Source organism: Doryrhamphus excisus, chromosome 3 (genome assembly GCF_030265055.1).
Source record: "Doryrhamphus excisus isolate RoL2022-K1 chromosome 3, RoL_Dexc_1.0, whole genome shotgun sequence".
NCBI lineage: Eukaryota > Metazoa > Chordata > Actinopteri > Syngnathiformes > Syngnathidae > Doryrhamphus > Doryrhamphus excisus.
Genome location: NC_080468.1, coordinates 9797670 through 9816602, shown reverse-complemented (window position 1 = coordinate 9816602; position 18933 = coordinate 9797670). Strand labels below are relative to the sequence as shown.

The 18933-nt window shown below is 39.4% G+C and overlaps 1 protein-coding gene across 2 annotated transcripts in view; it reads right to left on the bottom strand.

Moving 5' to 3' along the window:
- Positions 1–18933, bottom strand: part of LOC131125738 (ephrin type-B receptor 1-B) — a 169708-nt gene that overhangs the window by 12647 nt on the left and 138128 nt on the right. Inside the window, exons 9-12 of one of the 2 annotated variants that reach the window (XM_058067568.1) lie at positions 18249–18313; positions 11805–11993; positions 9698–9945; positions 8140–8355 (exon numbers count right to left, since the gene is read on the bottom strand). In XM_058067568.1, the coding sequence (XP_057923551.1) occupies positions 8140–8355; positions 9698–9945; positions 11805–11993; positions 18249–18313 (718 nt within the window). The remainder of the gene's footprint in view (positions 1–8139; positions 8356–9697; positions 9946–11804; positions 11994–18248; positions 18314–18933) is intronic. The other variant, XM_058067569.1, reaches the window with a different exon arrangement.

The following is an 18933-nucleotide window of genomic DNA, read 5'->3' as shown; positions in this document are numbered from 1 at the left end:
ATAGAGTGGGGCCTCGTTTGGGTGTTATCGCCTTTGTTAGCATACCTAGAGATGTAAAGATGGTCATGGACCCACCTGAAAAAGCTTGCTGTTTCTTGTTTATTGGTTAGGGGCTAAATGATGTCATCTTTTAAGGGATGAAAGGACTGCAATGTATATCGGGGAAAGGTGATGTCTCTATTCAGAGATGAATTCTCAACCTTAAAGGGTGATGCCACCCAAACAACAATTGTTGGCGGGCAGAGGCCCCTCTTCATTGTATCCAAAGGTCCGTCATGTGACACCACAAAAAAACAATCTTTGTGACTGGTTTGCTCAAATTCCAATGATGTATGCTGACTGATTTGCTCCTGTCTTTGCTCCATATTAATAGCAGGTCTCACATCACAGTACCCTGCCGGGATACAAGCTGGAATGGCCCTGACAATGTCTCTCTGTATGCTTCCAAAGAGGCCGACAAGTAATAACATTTCCAAGGCGGCAAGAGTCCCAGGCAGCAATGCAAACCCTTCAGTAATTACTGCTGTGGGCTAGTGATAGCGCTGCCAAAAACCTGCTTTAATAACAAGAAAGTGCTGAACGGTTCACACATACAAGAAAAGAGGTAAAGGAAAATCATTTTTAAAAATGTGTTTTTACTCTTTCCCCAGTAGAAAGAGGTGGTAATACCACAGGGAATGAGTTGGATGGAGGGAAAGTGATGATGGGAATTAAAACAGACCTTGTGTCAACAGAAAAACCAGAGTTCTCTGTGAAGCCCTAAAGCTTTGGGTACGTTACGGTGGGCTGGCTGAAACAGAAACAACCTGCTTTTTGTTTGCCTTAGCGTAAAAGATGCAGTACTTTTACAGGTTAATGGTAGCGTGGAAGAACTGCATGTGTACATGACATTATAACGTACAAGTAAATAAGTATTTTTACTATGTAAGTGTATCAAACAATGTATCAGACAATGATACATAGTATTCTTCACTGGTCACTAAGTGTCAGGAATGTTACATGTAAAATGAATAGCCACTGCAGGAAGTATTTGACGACTCTATAAATGCTAATATGTGTCTTATGTATTATTTTTTTTATTATGTCTACTTTAATGGGTAATATGAGTGTACAGATGACTATAGGGGTGTTAGTTCATGGCTAGTTGGTTCTAATATGTTAAAAAAAAAAAAAACGAAACCAGGTTTTCTATTCTCTACATATGCAAATATTTGATTGATAAATAAGGAATCCTACTTTGTGGAAATACACTTACCCTCCGGTCAGGAACCAATTGACTGTAATAAACGAGGGATTACTGCAATTAGAAATTGTGTCTAATATGATAGAATCATCATTCATATTTATTTATTTAACAACCCAATACAATACACTCATATGTGACTTTACTCATCTGTATACACCAGTCATTTGCACTATGACCCATTTATCATTGCACTAAAATTAATATATCTGCAATATGTCTGCTCCTGCATATGCTCCTGTGCAATACTATGTGTATATTTTAGATATCTTGTATATATCTTGTTAAATTGTCTTTTTTACTCTACTTTTATATACTTTTTTTTAACTTGACTATTGCACTGAAAGGAGAAGCTCTCCAATCTCGTTGTGCATCTTGTATAATGACAATAAAGGCCATTCCATTCCATTCCAAAGACAAATGCTTGTCTTGAACCAGCCATGCAGTTTGGTGTTAAAATGACCACATAGAAGACATGACATGACGTGCAGAAAATCCTAAAAAAAAAAAAAAAAAAAAAAACATAAAAGAGAGCACCACGGAATTCTGCATTGTTCATAACTAATCTTTCTCACTTTGCACTCCTATTTCCTTTACTCCTCCAATTCAGTAATCCATTTCCTAACAATGCACAGTCAAATGGACTGGAGCACATTTATTAGCCCGGGGAGAGCGCTCCATCAACATCTTTTTAATGAAATCCTGAGAGCAGTCTCCTGGAAGTCTGCCCAAAGTGAGTGAGATGGGGAGGGATGCTCGGAAAGATGAAGACTGAGAGCAAGATGAAAAAGCGAAAAAAGGGTGGTGGGGGTAAAAAAAAAAAAAAAGAACAGAAGAGAAGAAGCATGGTGAGATGTTGGTTTGGAAGCCACCCATGGGAATGTCTGGCAGAGAGATGGACGCAGGTCTTTTATCACGTATGTGGTGAAAAATGGCTTTATGTTGTCGTCATACAAGTCTGGGAATATGTTTAGATTCTTCAACTATTCCCATTATTGCCTATAAAGATAAGCGCGGGGGGATGAAATAGTCGCAGAGAGCCACTCTGACCCTTTATGTTAAGTAAAAAAAGATTAAAATATGTGCTTCACACTGTGTCTTCCAAGGTTAATTTTTTTTTTTTTGCTTGATGATTGACAGGCCAATAAACGCCTTTGTTATACTTTGTTATAAAAATGTCTCCCAGATGACCTCTGCTGTTGCTGGTCACACAGCAGACAAAATTACATTTTAGTACGGATACATTGAAATCTGTTGTTTGTGTTAATCAAACCAAATGAATAGCTTATACAATCGTCCTTTGCCACTCCGGCTGCTGTTTTTAAAATATACATTACTGTAAATAATAAATCATGCTGTTTTGTGGTTACATATGACCTACAATTGAAAAATATGCATATTGAAGCAAATTTTGGCATATTTTTTTGCCACACACACACAGCTGACACGATCGCCAGAACAAAAGGCATTTATTGCAGCTTTGAATGATCTCACAATAGGCACAATAATCCCGAATAAAATCCCGGGCTACTGTTACTGTGACTGAAATCCCCGGCAAGCGGAAACTCAACTATGATGTCACTTCCTGTTCGCCCACCTAATGAACACATTCATATCAATACACACGAGTGTATTTGCTATTATTATGTTTACAATAAAGCGTAACAGTGACTGTGGGGGTGTTAGTGAGTGTCTAGAGGGCTCTAATAAAGTTAAGAAAACATATTTAGAAGGTCACAAACATGTGCAAGTAATTTTGAGTCATTCTGCACATGGGTTAATTGGAACCAATATTTTCTTAACCAAATGATCCTGCAAGGTATACTAAGAAGAAAGAGGGTAAGAATTATGGGTCTGTTCCGAGGAATGTGTGCTTCACTGATTTTAAAAAAATAATTTTTGGATGACAAGAAGAGTTTTTGCCTAAATTGAGGAGTACCTTTATCATAGTTTTGGTAAGCGCAGCCTTTTGATGATGTATGAGTCGGATATATGTTCATACATACATATCGGATTATTACATGAATGAGGCCTGAGTCGCATTTGAAAAAATCTGAACTGCGCTATTCACACTGACATGAAAAAAAATGAGAAGAGGTCACATATGAGCAAAAAAAAAAATCGTAATTGACAAGCAGTGTGAACACCCATTTATTCAGTTTATTCCGTGCTGATAGCAGAATGACCTTGGCCTTATAATTCATTTACAGCCTGTGGAAAATAGGCGATTACATTCCCATAAATTTGTCTTATCAAACTGGAGCACAGTCTTAATGGACCTGATTTTTACCCCCCTTATGTTATCTTTATAGTGGTCATTAATAGGCAGGAATGAATAATTGAACTGAATATCAGTTCTCAACAAAAAAAAGGGAGAAGAAAGGCTTTTGGTGAAAATATGTATTTCAAGCATCACTTTGACACAAATGTAGCCACACAGTGTTTTACATGAAAATGTCTTTTCTGTAAATATAACACCATTAACTATTTACAATTTTTCCATCCAACCTCCTTTGTGCAACATTGCTCGAATCACTTCCTGATTGTGCTCTTTTACAAGGAAAAAATGCATGCCGTGCTCTTTTAAAATGCACTTCTGCCACCTGTTAAACTGAACCGAACATGATATCCTCTGTTGTGGAGTTGCATAATCAACTATCTGTGCCTCTTGCGCAAAAAAAAAAAAAAAGACGTCTTTTGGAGCAAGCGGTCGGGTTGAAAAAAAACCCTATAAATACGTCTTTGGTAGCGAGTTAACTTTACAGACCATAAATACATTAAATTTTAGCAGTACCTATAAAACATCACTAGGTGTCAGCATTGTTTTACTGTACAGCTATGTATAACTATCCACTGACCAACCATATTAAACTCAACAATCTAAATGCAACCAGACAGGATAAATCCAAGACAAGGCACAACTGGAATGCTTCATACTGTTTTTGAGGAATTCAGTTTCAGAAGCAGTGCCTTCAAGCGCCTACCCCGGTGGGGAAGCCAGATTCAGATCATATTCAGTCGCTGCACTGGTGAGGCATGCTTATCATGAGGAGCTTGTGGGGGAGTAGTGCACTCTGCTCAGTCATTTAAACTGGCAGATGAATATTGGCATCCATGGTGGTCACAAATGCAGTAATTTTGAGTACGCTCGTGCTAACAGCAGACGGAAATGACAGCAAAGCCATAGGCTTTGAATACATGATTATAATCGGGCCATACAACGCCTGCTGGAGCCACTTAACGTTGAATTTATGTTGCACTGGCAGCACACTTTTAACCTCGTCGAGGCGTCTAGGCATTTGTAAGCAAAGGTAGTTTTTGAACTGGAGGAATAGCCTGCGGAGAGTCTGGGCTTGTCATCAATTTTAGTGGAAGCATGACTGACAGGAAAGGGAATAACAGATTTTTTTCCCCTTTACACCGCAAAGAAAAAAACATAAATAAACAGCAGGACAACTTTGTATTCATCCTCAGTTAAGTTTCTTAGCAGATTCATTAATGTCCAACTGTTCAATAATCATTTACATAGTTTATGATGTTGTTATTAGCTTAAATCTTGTATAATGATACCCCCAAAATGATTTGTCATATGGACCCCAACTTGCACTGCATAAATAATATGCAAGGAGAAAAAAACAACAATCCAGCATGGAACCACAGCCAGGAGAGAGGCAGAAATGATGCAAATAGCAAGCAGCCAAGTGACAGCAAACAGCAGCACATTTCACATCGTGAAAGCAGTGGAGCGCAGCTGAGAGAATGTCGATCGGGTCGAGCGGGGATTTGACGGATGAGCTTTGTTGCAGGCTCTTTGCGACCTCCCCTTTCAACCTCTCTCAGCCTCAATGACACAAACACACATGCTGGCAACAGGAAAAAAAACAGGTTGGGAGGTTGGCATGTAAGTCATATGGATGGCCACATATCCATATTATCTTCCATAAGGAAAATGCATTGAGTCTTATAGCAACATTATCACCAGCACCACCACCAACCCCAAAAGTTGCGCAAGACCTCAGTTCAAAAAACATATGGGTGTGAGTTGAGCTTGGGGGTCTTGGAACGTGACCCCAGAGTTATCGTTTCTTAACGTTATTATTGTTTTCATACAAACGTGGTGAACTACTTTTCACACTTGTGTGACATTAAATATAGTAAGTTGCCCCACACACTCCGAGTACAGATAAGGATACAGATGATTTCGATTGGTGAACAGATACAGAGAGTGGTGTACTCGCTCATTACCGACCAAATAACAAGCATTACTTGATCAGCCATATTAATTCCCATTTTGGTGAGCATCCTGCAACAACCCCCAACAACACCACCCCAGGTCTTCAGTCCCCACCATGATTTGCACCACCCACACCGCAGGCATTACCAATTGCTGTGTCAACAACCGCATATAGGAACATTAGAAAAGCAGTAGTGAGGAATGAAGTGATTAATTTGCAGGGGGGTTGGAAGGAGGCCGATGCCAATGTAAATCACTGCATGTTAGCGCAATTTAATTTCCTAGATTCTCTCGGCCTTGTCCCGCTGCGCCAGCCCGGCTTGCTGATTGGTTTGCGACAGGTCATAGCTGAGGAGGTCGCTCAGGGAAGTAGACCATGGATAGTCTAATTACAGTGTAGTGCCATGTGCTTGATGCACAAATGTCTCCTTTATTGTGTTTGCATGGTCACCTTAAATACACTACAGTGTGCAGTACATGAGGGCAGCTTGGGGGCTATTTGTGCTACTCATTTTTTTTTTCTTGGCAGCGGGATAGTTAAAAAACATTGAAATGACCTGCTATACAACATTACAAAAGATTATTAGGGTCACACTGAAAACAAATCAATTAAAATGTTATTAATAAACAGCAAGCAAATATAACAGCTTTACAAGGGACCTATTATACTAATTTTTCTGTGATTTAGCGCGTAAATTTGGTCATTTAAAATTTAGATCTCGGGTAGATCAACCAATTTTGGTGAAAAATGCTATTAGTAAATCCATAACTTGTAATTTATATGTATGCAGCCAAGATGCTCCCTGCGCACATTATACTGCTACACAGGCAACCAATTACTTACATAAAATAAATACAGCTAGAACACTGATACATGAAATTGAAACAGCTTGCACTTCTGACCAAGTAATGTTGGAAAGGCATCAACAGCAACAGTAAGTTAGTTAGTTAGCATATATTTGCATATATAGTTAGCATATATATTTTGCTATTTTTGCCCGTCAGGAATCTGCAACTCCAACCACTTCTACCTGATGTTTGCCTCCTTAGGTCATTAGAATTAGCTCCTTCCACAAATCTTCCACAGACAGCAGAGTGAGGGGAGGTCAAGCCTAGAGTTTATGCCCGGGAATTTAATAACCTGAAATTACATTATAATATTTTGGCATATTCTTGTCTTTAAAACACATATTAAAGTAACTATGGAGAAATAGCAAAGTAGTTTCTACCAAGAAATGGAAAACAGTATTCTGTATATTTTTTTTGTGTCTTCACCTTTATTCAAATACTAACTTTATTTTAAGAATTCTCTTTTTGTAACTGTAGGCACTGACTCATAGACTATTACCTGGATGCTTTTGATCTCTGCTTTTGCATGTGTCAAAATACATCACAAAGAAGTCCTAAAATAGGTCCCCTTTCATAGCACAATGTATTAATATTCATATCCTCTCATTATATATACAGAATTACCACAGGACTACCAATATGCGGTATAATCAGAGCGTAAAGAATGCATCATTTGCATCACCTGTCCCTGAGGCGGTTGGAGGTAAAAGGTAAAACATTCTTAGAAAATGGTGAGGGCGGTAAAATGCAAGATAAGACTCAATGAACTAAAGTTAAAAAGTCAAATTATCACCATAGAATATAGTATATGATCCATGCAATGTGGTATGCAAAGGGATTGATATGATATATACACTATAATTGGCCTTTTCATGTTACTTGCATGGAACATAAACATGTACATATAAGTCATTTGGGGCTGAATTCATTATTAAATCCACTAAGCAGAAGTAATATGAAAAGTCTCGAGTCAAGTCTCGAGTAAAGACGTGAATACCCGAATGCAATATTTTTTTTCCCCATCTTCCATTGGGGTTCTCCAGAGCTATAGAGATGTATTCATACAAACACATAACACAAACAACTCCTCCATAAGCACTTCACAGTGTTTCTTCCTGTCACCTGCAAACAGCAGGGTCATGGAGCGATGCAGCAAAATCTCATCCTCATATGCATCAGCCTGGTAACTCTGAATGATAAATAAAGTCCGTCCTGCACCGAGTTACCTGATGGATGAACGAAACAGGCTTGTTTGCACTAAAATCTCAAGGCAGACTAAATACTTGATGAATGTCCAAATAAATACACACACACTCACTCATATTTAAGCAAATCCAGGCGTGCTAGGAGTCCTAATGATGCGTGATGCATGTTCATGAGTGTGTTTTTGAATTAGGAAGAGGAGAGTCAGGCGATGAACTAACGATGGCTGATAATAATTACAGATCTGCGGCGTGGAGGAGCTAATGAGGAGCCAAAGCCTCCCATGATGCCCCAGTAATAATGAATGATGAGTGAAAGATAAGGAGGGAGGGAGGCAGGCAGGCGGAAGCGATGGGAGCTGTCAGTTGGAGAGGGCGCCGCGCCCTTTGGTTTCTGTGCACTCTGGGCATGTCAACGAGAGAGCAGCCTTCCCATAGGAGCCTTGTCTCTTCACTAATGAAGATGTGACAGGACCAGAACTACAGCCCATCACATCGGGGGAAGTGGAAGGTTGTCTTGAAATAGAATTATGTAAAACTGATGCGACCGACTTACAATGTTAATATAAAAGAACTGTAATGAAACTTATCTCGAATCACAGCGTACTCACCAAAGAACTGGTGTAGCTGGGATCAGAGGTGTCCTCCTGCAGGTAGCGCGACAGGCCGAAATCTGACACTTTACACACCAGATTGCTGTTCACCAGGATGTTGCGTGCTGCCAAGTCTCGGTGCACGTAGTTCATCTCAGAGAGATATTTCATGCCGGCCGAGATCCCTCGCATCATTCCGACCAACTGGATCACTGTGAACTGACCATCGTTTTGCTGCAAGATAAAAAAAAATGACATTTAGCAATCATCTTAAGTATTATTGTAGCTGAAGCAAGGAAATATATTTGGTTACCCAAATTAAAATGAATGGCATATATTTATATTCTAGTTTATTTAGCCATTTTTATACTTGAAAATGCTGAATTTAGGCAAAAATAAATATGCACGTTTTGATTACAAATAGCCCATATTCAACCATGACATTGACATGCATTCACCACCCTTCACTAAAAGGTAATACTGTTAACAATCAACCATTTGCCATGAAAACATAACTTCTTCAGAGGAGGTCAATTATATAATACGTACAATGCACACTCTTGAATGTTATTATTTTCTCCTAGCATGCCAACAAAAACAGCTTTGTTTGTAGCACTTTTGACACATATTCATGCCGTTTTTCATCAACATTCAATTTGCATAAAAGCAGCTTGATGGGAGTCCTAAATACATCATAATTATTACCATGGAGGTATGCGCTGGCAAGATTGTATACATATACATAAATGACCATTTACTACTTTGCCTTTTGATTCATATTTGTTCAAAGGAATGGATTATGTCTACATCCTTTCCAATTAACTAACAAGCCTACTAGTATTCATTAGACAGAACGATGTTAGTGCATTGTTCATTTTGGGATTGCTTTTTACTCTTTCTAGCGTGCGGGCTCGGTGAGCATTCCCGCCCTTCTGTGGAGCTTTGAAACCCCCACCCCCCTCCCCGCTTGGAACACAGGAACAAATACAAGGAGGGAAGCAGATCGATGGAAACACAAGTCGGATGTGGCGGTTAGCAAAGCCATCTTCAAAGAGGCCCTTTAAACCGGCCCCAGATCAAAGTAGAGCCGAGCAGCCGTCCGTGAGATTGAAGGAGAAAAAAGGTGAATAGAATGTTGATTACCTTTCTTAAGATAAAGCGAGGGAGGAGTCCATTAATAGGTTGGGAGATTAATAATAGAGTGTTTAAAATGAAGCGTTACCATGGACATTCTTACTCATTCAATGACATCAAGGGATGTGTGAGTGACGGGAAGAAAAGCTCTGATTCACTTGAGGAAAAAAAGTCGTCAGATTTGATTTGTTGGTTGATTTGGTTTGTGGGCAAGATAATACAAAACTGTTTAAAAAGGGGTGGTGCTTGGACAACTTTGAATTGAGTCTTTCATGTTACAGTTAACTTGAATCGGGGTCAAGTGGGAGCATTGACCCACCAGATGGGGTGAAAAAAGTGGCAGTTGATTACTGACAATGAGTATCACAAAACATCTTTAGGCTCAGTAGAAGTGTTTTTTTTTAGGATATTGACTTTTAGGACGCATTAAGAAACTACTCACCCTTAGGAAGGAATCGAGGGCTCCGTTCTCCATAAACTCTGTGACGATCATGACAGGACGGCTTTTGGTAACCACCCCCTCCAGGCGGATGATGTTGGGATGGTCAAACTGACCCATGATAGACGCCTCGGAGAGGAAGTCACGTCTCTGCTTCTCGACGTAGCCTGCCTTCAGTGTTTTGATGGCGACGAAGATCTCCCTCTTACTGGGCAGCTTCAGGCGGCCCTTGTATACCTCCCCAAACTCACCTAGAGCAGAAGAGTAGATCAAGGTGACATCTTCAAACCAAATAATTGATCATGTGGTATGCATCCAATTTTTCAATCTCTACTTGTTTAATTGCATGTCCCTGTCCGGTATTAATACAATTGACTCCTCATATACCATATTGACCTGAATATAAGGCAATTTCTCAATATATATATCTAATATTTGGGGTCTAGAGATTTAAACATTTAATATACTGTACACTGCACGGCATGGCGGTCGAGTGGTTAGCGCGCAGACCTCACAGCTAGGAACATATTAACACCATCATCAGTCAATAATAATTTACATTAAACAATTATTAAATACAAAAACAACACATTTAAATGTTAAGCAAAAATGTGTCCTGTAGATGTTCATGACGTATTCACCAATTAATTATTATTTGCTGCTGTTATTTTAGATTAATTCTTCTTATATTATTATTATTTTTTAAATATCAGCATTTTAAAAAAATCATAGGTCTGCTAAGTTGTATACACAATGGGTATAGTTACAATTTATATTTTAATTTTATTATTCAGTGTATGGGGGCTGCATGGTAGTCGAGTGGTTAACGCGCAGACCTCACAGCTAGAAGGACCGAGTTCAATCCCACCATCGGCCATCTCTGTGTGGAGTTTGCATGTTCTCCCCGTGCATGCGTGGGTTTTCTCCGGGTACTCCGGTTTCCTCCCACATTCCAAAAACATGCTAGGTTAATTGGCCACTCCAAATTGTCCATAGGTATGAATGTGAGTGTGAATGGTTGTTTGTCTATATGTGCCCTGTGATTGGCTGGCCACCAGTCCAGGGTGTACCCCACCTCTCGCCCCAAGACAGCTGGGATAGGCTCCAGCATTTCCGCGACCCTCGTGAGGAAAAAGTGGTAGAAAATGAATGAATGAATATACTGTACATATGATTTATATGATCTCAACAAAATGTTGGTTTTGAGTTGTGACCGTGGGGACAGTTGTGACCAAAAGGACAAAATCGTGGGTAGAAGCGGCCAAAATTAGTTTTCTTCATATAATGGACGGGCTTTCCTATGGAGATGAGGTGTGGAGTACTATCATCTGGAAGAAACTTGGGAGTAGAACTGCTGTTCATTCTCATTGAGAGAAGCTAGATGAGATTGTTCAGGATACGTCCTGCTTAGGGCACGTCAGGAGGCCTTGAGAAAGACCCGGGAGACACTGGTAAGACGGGAGAAGCTGGACGGACTAGCCGGGGAGAGGTAAAGCTGAGGGATGGATAACAAAATTGTTGTCTTATATTGTGGGTCATCTAATATTTGGGTCATTACGGTAACCAGTACGTCTTTGTGACTCACTGAAGACCTTAAAAACATTCACTATGTCAACAAAATATTCATTCTTTAATTACTTACTTTCCACTGTCCTCACATTATCACTTCCTCTCACCTTGCTTCCCGAGTAGGCCAATCAAAAAGAGCTATTCCAGGCCCAAACTCATTACCAGGCCTATTTTGCCCGAAATAAAACAGTACTCAGCAGTAAGAACACCCTTGTCTGAAAAAGGTCTACTTACCTGATCACTGGTAAACAAAGCCATAAAACACAATTATTACAGTTCAATCATGAGAAGAAAGGTAGCGCGTGATTAATATGAACTGTAATCAGATCCCAAGCAGGGCATATGCAATGTGGGGCAGTGCTGGAGCTATTTCCAATACCATTAGGTCCCACAGTAGCTGGCCTACATTCAGCTGATGTCCATGGATTCACCAAAATGGTGAATGGCTTTGGAACCTTGACTGACTTCTGTTTTACCACAGAGATACAAACATGAAGACACAACATGTAGAAGTACATGAAAAGAAATAAAGTGAATATACCTGCACCGATGACCTCCTCGATTTTTACAGTGGAGACATCAATCTCCTTGGCAAACTCGTGCACGGCTTCGTTGGGGTCCTCGTATGTAAAGGGGTCAATGTAGATCTTCATCCCGGGGGAGCCTGAGAAGTGGGTCGGGCAGCCCAGTGGGGAGGGGCAGTTAGACATGTCGGCTCGCAAAGAGAGTTCTAGAACAAGCAAGAAGAAGAAGAAACCAATCTCTTTCTCTTTTTTTTTCCATTTGGCTGATGTGTTGTGTTAATGGCTGACTGTATGCAATTGACCTTCAGGTCGTAACTTTAATCACAGTCTGAAACAGTAGTACTTCCCATCACTGCAAGCTTTTAGCAGTATTAATGAGGATAAGTAAAGTTGATATATGGTCCTCCTTAAGATGAATGCAAGGCTACTACTGGATGGAAATGATTATTATACCACACACTGGACATACTGGGTAGTATCGGTGGGGGGTCAAACAGGCAGTTTAGGTTCCATGTAAAGATAAATGTTAATTGGAGAATTCTGAGTTGGCAAGGGCAGTCTGTACCTCTGGGGCTGGATTTACACTGCGAGTCTAAGGGACCAATTTCAATTGAGTGCCGATATCCGTCTGTTTACATCTACCGACAAGTGACCCAGGTCTCTTATCACTGTTCTTATACTGACCGAGCAACCCAAACACAGCCAAAACAATGGTAAATAAATATTTAACGTTCTGCTTCATTATGACTCCCAAGCGTAAGACAGGCTCTTCTGGTGGAAATACGTCAGAAAATAAAGGTCATCACCATGGAAGTGAAATGGACATAATAGCTCTGGAGAGAAAAAACACCTACCAATAGCGATAGCACTTTTAAAAGGTTCAACTGTCAAGGCCATAATTAAGGGTAAAGATTGTATCCATCGGTATGTTACAGCAACGCTTGGACATCTCCATGGGCGGGCGTGGGTTTTCTCCGGGTACTCCGGTTTCCTCCCACATTCCAAAAAAAAACATGCTAGGTTAATTGGCGACTCCAAATTATCCATATGTATGAATGTGAGTGTGAATGGTTGTTTGTCTATATGTGCCCTGTGATTGGCTGGCGACCAGTCCAGGGTGTACCCCGCCTCTCGCCTGAAGACAGCTGGGATAGGCTCCAGCTTGCCCCCAAAAATAGAGGGATGGATGGATGTTACAGCATCTGCTCCTATGAAAGCGACAGTAATAACTAATGACTAAGTGGTCTTACTATTGTTTTGTTTGTTTTCTTGTTCCTTCTGTCATATTTCATTTAACTATTGTACTTAATCTTTTTGTTTAACTATATTGATATATTCATTCATTCATTCATTTTCTACCGCTTTTTCCTCACGAGGGTCGCGGGGGTGCTGGAGCCTATCCCAGCTGTCTTTGGGCGAGAGGCGGGGTACACCCTGGACTGGTGGCCAGCCAATCACAGGGCACATATAGACAAACAACCATTCACACTCACATTCATACCTATGGACAATTTGCAGTGGCCAATTAACCTAGCATGTTTTTGGAATGTGGGAGGAAACCGGAGTACCCGGAGAAAACCCACGCATGCACAGAGAACATGCAAACTCCACACAGAGATGGCCGAGGGTGGAATTGAACCCTGGTCTCCTAGCTGTGATATCTGCGCGCTAACCACTAGACCGCCTATATTGATATAGTTAACTACATAACTGTATATGTCCTTCATGTATTCTATGTACATTGTGAGCAGCTTTGGCAATATTGTAGGTATAAGATCTGACTTACACCGAACATTGACTTATGTCACAGTGTAGGAACAGAACTCGTACATAACCCGACGACCACAATTTACAATTATGAGCTCGTCTTCAATTAGTATTTGCCAATTAGTTGAAGCTCCTAAATTTTGAGCGACTTTAAGAAGATATTTTTTCTATTTTAACAATTCTCTTATTGTACAGTACAACCTCAAGGGAGTTTTAAAAAACTGCTTGTGAAGGGAATTTGACTTTGTAGGTTCCACTGTAAGGATAAAATACACCAGATGAGGTAAATGTAGACATCTTTTTCCACCCTCTGGCAGTCTCTTTGATAGCGCTCGAACCAATTTTCCCCGAATGCCTTTCCATACAAGCTCATAAAGAGATAAAAACCACCGCACCATCAAATCGCCCTTTATGTCAGTCCTCGATAGGTGAGCACAGTCCCCCGGACTGGCAAACAAAAGGCCAGATTTCCAGTGTTGACGGAGCAGTTGGGCGAACAAGCACTTGTAAACACACTCAATACACGCCACCACAAGATGGACATAACCGCGATGAAGCAGATGTCAAATCATCATTTCTACAGACCTCTTTCCCTGAGCGTGGAAAAAAAAAAAACCTTGACAGTCATGATTAGAATCTCCATCATGTCAATTTGGGCCTTTTTCATTTGCATAACACACATGGTGATGGAGGGTTCCCAAGAGATGGCGAGGGGATAAGGGCTGGTCTTGGAGGGATCAAGGTACCTCACCTCCATCTTGGCTGAACGCTGATTCCAGTTATAGCACTAATTGCCTTGAACCCTCCCTGACTGTGTGAACCTAATTGCTCATTAGAGATTCCATTCATATTAGAATCAAGGTAATCCATTAGGGTTTAGAGCTCAGTATTCTAGAAAAAAGGATTTCATTTATACTGTCGGTGTTGCCAAGCCACAGCAGCACCTGATGATACATATGGGGACACAATCAAACCTATACCAGCATGCAACATGCATAACAGTAACCCATTATTGTCTAATCCACGGCGCACTTTTATATATTATTTAAAATCTAACAGTAGGCCGCTCTTCACTCCCTTTTAACTGGAGTTATCTTTTTGATGGCCATTTCATAAATGAAACAGCTTCTTTGTTAAATATTTCAAAAGGCGCTCATCTGAGTGTGTGAAGCAAATGTATCCAGACCACTGTTCTATCCCCCCCCCCCCCAACCTCATAAAACAACAGAACTTCCGGCAGGGAGGTTAATGGTTGCCGCAGAGACTCCCTAGCCTCATGACATAAATTCATATCTTTTCCAATTAGATGGATGGATAAAATGCTTAAACAGCAAAAAAAATGTACAGGGTCCTGATTTATCGACTTTATCTTTGTGTGAATATTTTCCATTGAACAGCGGTATAAATTACAGTTAAGTGCACTGCACTGCACTTAACTGTGTTATTTTCACCAATGTCCAGTATTTACCCCGCTATTAGTCTGCCCTGCTCATTTACTAAATGGCCCTAATGTGGCTGCAAATCAACGGAACAAAGGCCACGGTCACCACTGAAGTAATCTATTAAAAACCCAATGGCCACGTTTATGTATGTTATGTTGTTATATTTTCTACACAAATACATTTTCTGGCATAAGCATTAAGCACACTTCAATGAAACCTTTATACAAAGTATATAATAGTAACATTATCTAGTGCAGTGCAGCGTATTTCAATATTTAGTTTCATGTTGTTTATGGTAATATATGTTTTACCCAAACTCATTTCCTTAAAATTGCAACTTTACATTTTTATCTAAAAAAAAATAGTTTTCGAATATGTCGAGGGCCAAATATTTGAAGCAGTGCAGTTTTACACCAATGTAAACACCAACCACAATAATTCAGTTAGTATACATTTTCAACATAATTCAGCCACAAATTAGCAAGATTTGAGGAAAATCAGTAAGTAACTCATGGTGACATAAAGAATGCTATACAAATATTGAACAATCCATTTTCTATACTGCTTATCTTCACTAGGGTCACGGGTATGCTGGAGCCTATCCCAGCTGTCTTCGGGCGAGAGGCGGGGTACACCCTTGACTGGTCGCCAGCCAATCATAGGGCACATATAGACAAACAACCATTCACACTCACATTCATACCTATGGACAATTTGGAGTGGCCAATTAACCTAGCATGTTTTTGGAATGTGGGAGGAAACCGGAGTACCCGGAGAAAACCCACGCATGCACAGGGAGAACAAACTGATGCAAACTCCACACAGATGCAGAGAATCGAATCTGTGTGGCCTACGCGCTTACCACTCCGTCGCCGTGCGGCCAACAATATATATATTTGATAATCTAATTTCAAACATTGGTTTAATGTTATATTTAAAATTAAATTAGTACAAAATAACAGCCCAAAATAAATGACGAATAGATGTATAATACTGTCTGCAAAAAAACAAACCACACCATTGGCACGATGTGACTTCAGCTTCTAACTATCAATATTCCGTGGGTTTATGATGCTATTTTGAGTCTTTACTGATTTCAAGCATTACAGCCTGAAGTATTATGCAGTAAAGATGACCGATGCAGTCCACATGCAATAATAATAACTAATTAGGTAATGACACAAAGTTAAGCTCATGCAGAAAATTCTAAAATGCACAAGGAATGTGACAGATGGGTAAGTAAATCAGACAGCGCTTCCTTTTCCAGTCCACACACTCGGTGACTGACTAATCTGAATTCATCACCTCTGCATTTCAGGTGCATTGCCAAATTTACACGAGACAGCATCTTTCTTGAAGTCATCCCACGAGATGGCTTGGAAATGAAGACACATCACCTAGTGTGTGTGTGAGCACTTTGGGAGGTATTTCACCAAATATCAATTGATTAAGCATCACTTTTTGTCATTATTGCACTGAATACTGTAATTATTAAAGTGCCAGTCCAATCTTAGACAGCAATGCATGAAGAATTACGAGATTGAAGAAAGAAAAAAAAAAAACAATGAATGGGTTCCCTTATCAGCAAGTTCGCATATTTGATGATTGATGACTTTGATTCCGTTACTGTGTTCATGGCATTTTGATTTGGGCAAAACTGGCCCTTGTAGCCCGTGGGAGCTTTAATGAATCCTGCTTGCTGTAGCATAGAGACAAAGTATGTGTTTGAAACACTGCTGTGTCAGGCACGACAAAGCTCTAAACCCCCCTGAGTGAGCCCCGTGGTCCCCAGTATGGAGGGATTTCACTGGATGAGCCGCAAAAGTCATAGGTGGCTTTTTTGCGTCCTTGTGTGTGTGTGTTTGAGCGTGTGAGGATCCTCCGGGCTCCATCCCATCATCATTCAGTGTCAGGGAAGTGCTTACAACACAACCGGACATCGCCACAGTGAAGCCTTGAGAGATGACTGTCAATCAGTGTTGTGCAAGGAAAGGAAGTGTGCAAATCACTTCTGTACAAATATTAAATTATTATCCACTATATCAACGTTTTACATCAAGGGCAACATATTGAAAAATGAAAGGATGCAGGGGCGACTTAGAATTTTTGTAAACCAGGACATAAGAAGTTATGTGTATATAAAAAATAATTACATATCAGCTTTGTGATATTGGTGAAAAGGTAAGTTATTAATATACATGGTCTTTGCTGTTTTCCGCACCATTTTTGCTGTTTTTTTAAATGTTCTAAATATTTCAAAATCTATCCTCATAATATTTTGACTTTATTCTCATAATACTACATAAAATATCGATTTAATATTTTTTCCCCAACCTAATTTTCCAAAAATCTAACTTTGTTTGGTTTGTTTCACATAATATTATGGCTTCAACATTTTAGACATTTATACAATTTATATATTTTTATACATTTATACATTTTTTATTTATTTCAACTATTTGACTTTATTCTCATAATATTACATAAAATATCGATTATAATAATAATAATAATATTTTTTCCCCAACCTAATTTTCCAAAAATCGAACTTTGTTTTTTTTTTTTTGTTTCACATAATATTATGGCTTTGACAATTTATACATTTATACAATTTATACATTTTTATACATTTTATACATTTATACAATTTTATTTCAACTATTTGACTTTATTCTCATAATATTACATAAAATATCGATTTTTTCCAAAAATCAAACTCTGTTTGGTTTTGTTTGTTTCACATAATATTATGGCTTCAACAATTTATAAATTTTTTATTTATTTCAACTATATGCTAGTAAAAAAATATTATTATACCCGCCATATTATGAGTTTATTCTTGTAAAATTACAGCTGTTTTTTTCAATTTCTGCTTCCGGGTTTTTAAAAATATTTATTTATTTTTTCTTGTAAATTTTCGTCTCCTATTATGACTTTATTCGCATAATATTGTAGCTTTTTACTTACAACTTTATTTTATTTAGCTTGTTTCTCATATTATAATTTTAAAAAAAAAATATATATATATATATACACACACACACACACACACACACTGGACACTGACGATACGCTAACTAGCTTTCATTTCCACAATATTGTGCCTCCGAAAGGAAAGGGCATGACCTATCCAGGTCCTTGAGCCATGAACCACTGACGGCTACCTTGGGTGCAAGACATTTAAGTTGCCCTGCAAGTCAATGCACTGGCAAATATGAGTGTTTGGTGACTGCTTATTAATGACAGACTTACCTCTTCCTGTGCTGTAATGCTGCAGCTTGTCACTGTAGACGGCCTCTTTAGTGTAGGCCCTTTTCCTAATGGATGAGAGAAAGCGTAAAGGCCACTGTACTGCAAATGTCTCTCCCAAAAGGCCACAATACTAAATATGGCCAAAATGGAATCGGTTGCAGAGGGGAGAAGGAAAATCATGATGTTAAATGTTTATGAAAATGAGCTGACTATTAATTAGATCTTGATAGGATCGTGTCTGCTTTTCATGTGGCTCCCTTTGCCAGGCCATCAAAGAGCCCCGGCCTCAAAGTTGCACACAGCTCAGCAGAAAGTGTGACCTTCAAATATCTAAAGCAAGGGCGCCCAAGCAACGTGACGGAGTGACCAACTAAAAGCCAAATTAAATCAGCTGGACTTGACTAACAAGCCAAAGTTGGAACAGTTAACTTCTCTGTGGAGCTGTGCAGCATTATGGCGCATGTCAACAAGCTTATTTGCATTTGTTTATATAGCAAGTATTCTCAAGGGATGTGATTATCAATATGGCTGGAGGCTGATATGGATTACATGCAGGAAAAAAATGTTGCTGTTCCATTTACAACTTAATGCAAAGAAAAGCTGTCATGCATGTATGTATGTATGGTCTGGTCCACATTTAATCCATACACATATTGCAATGAGTCTACAAGTTTGATTCAATGCC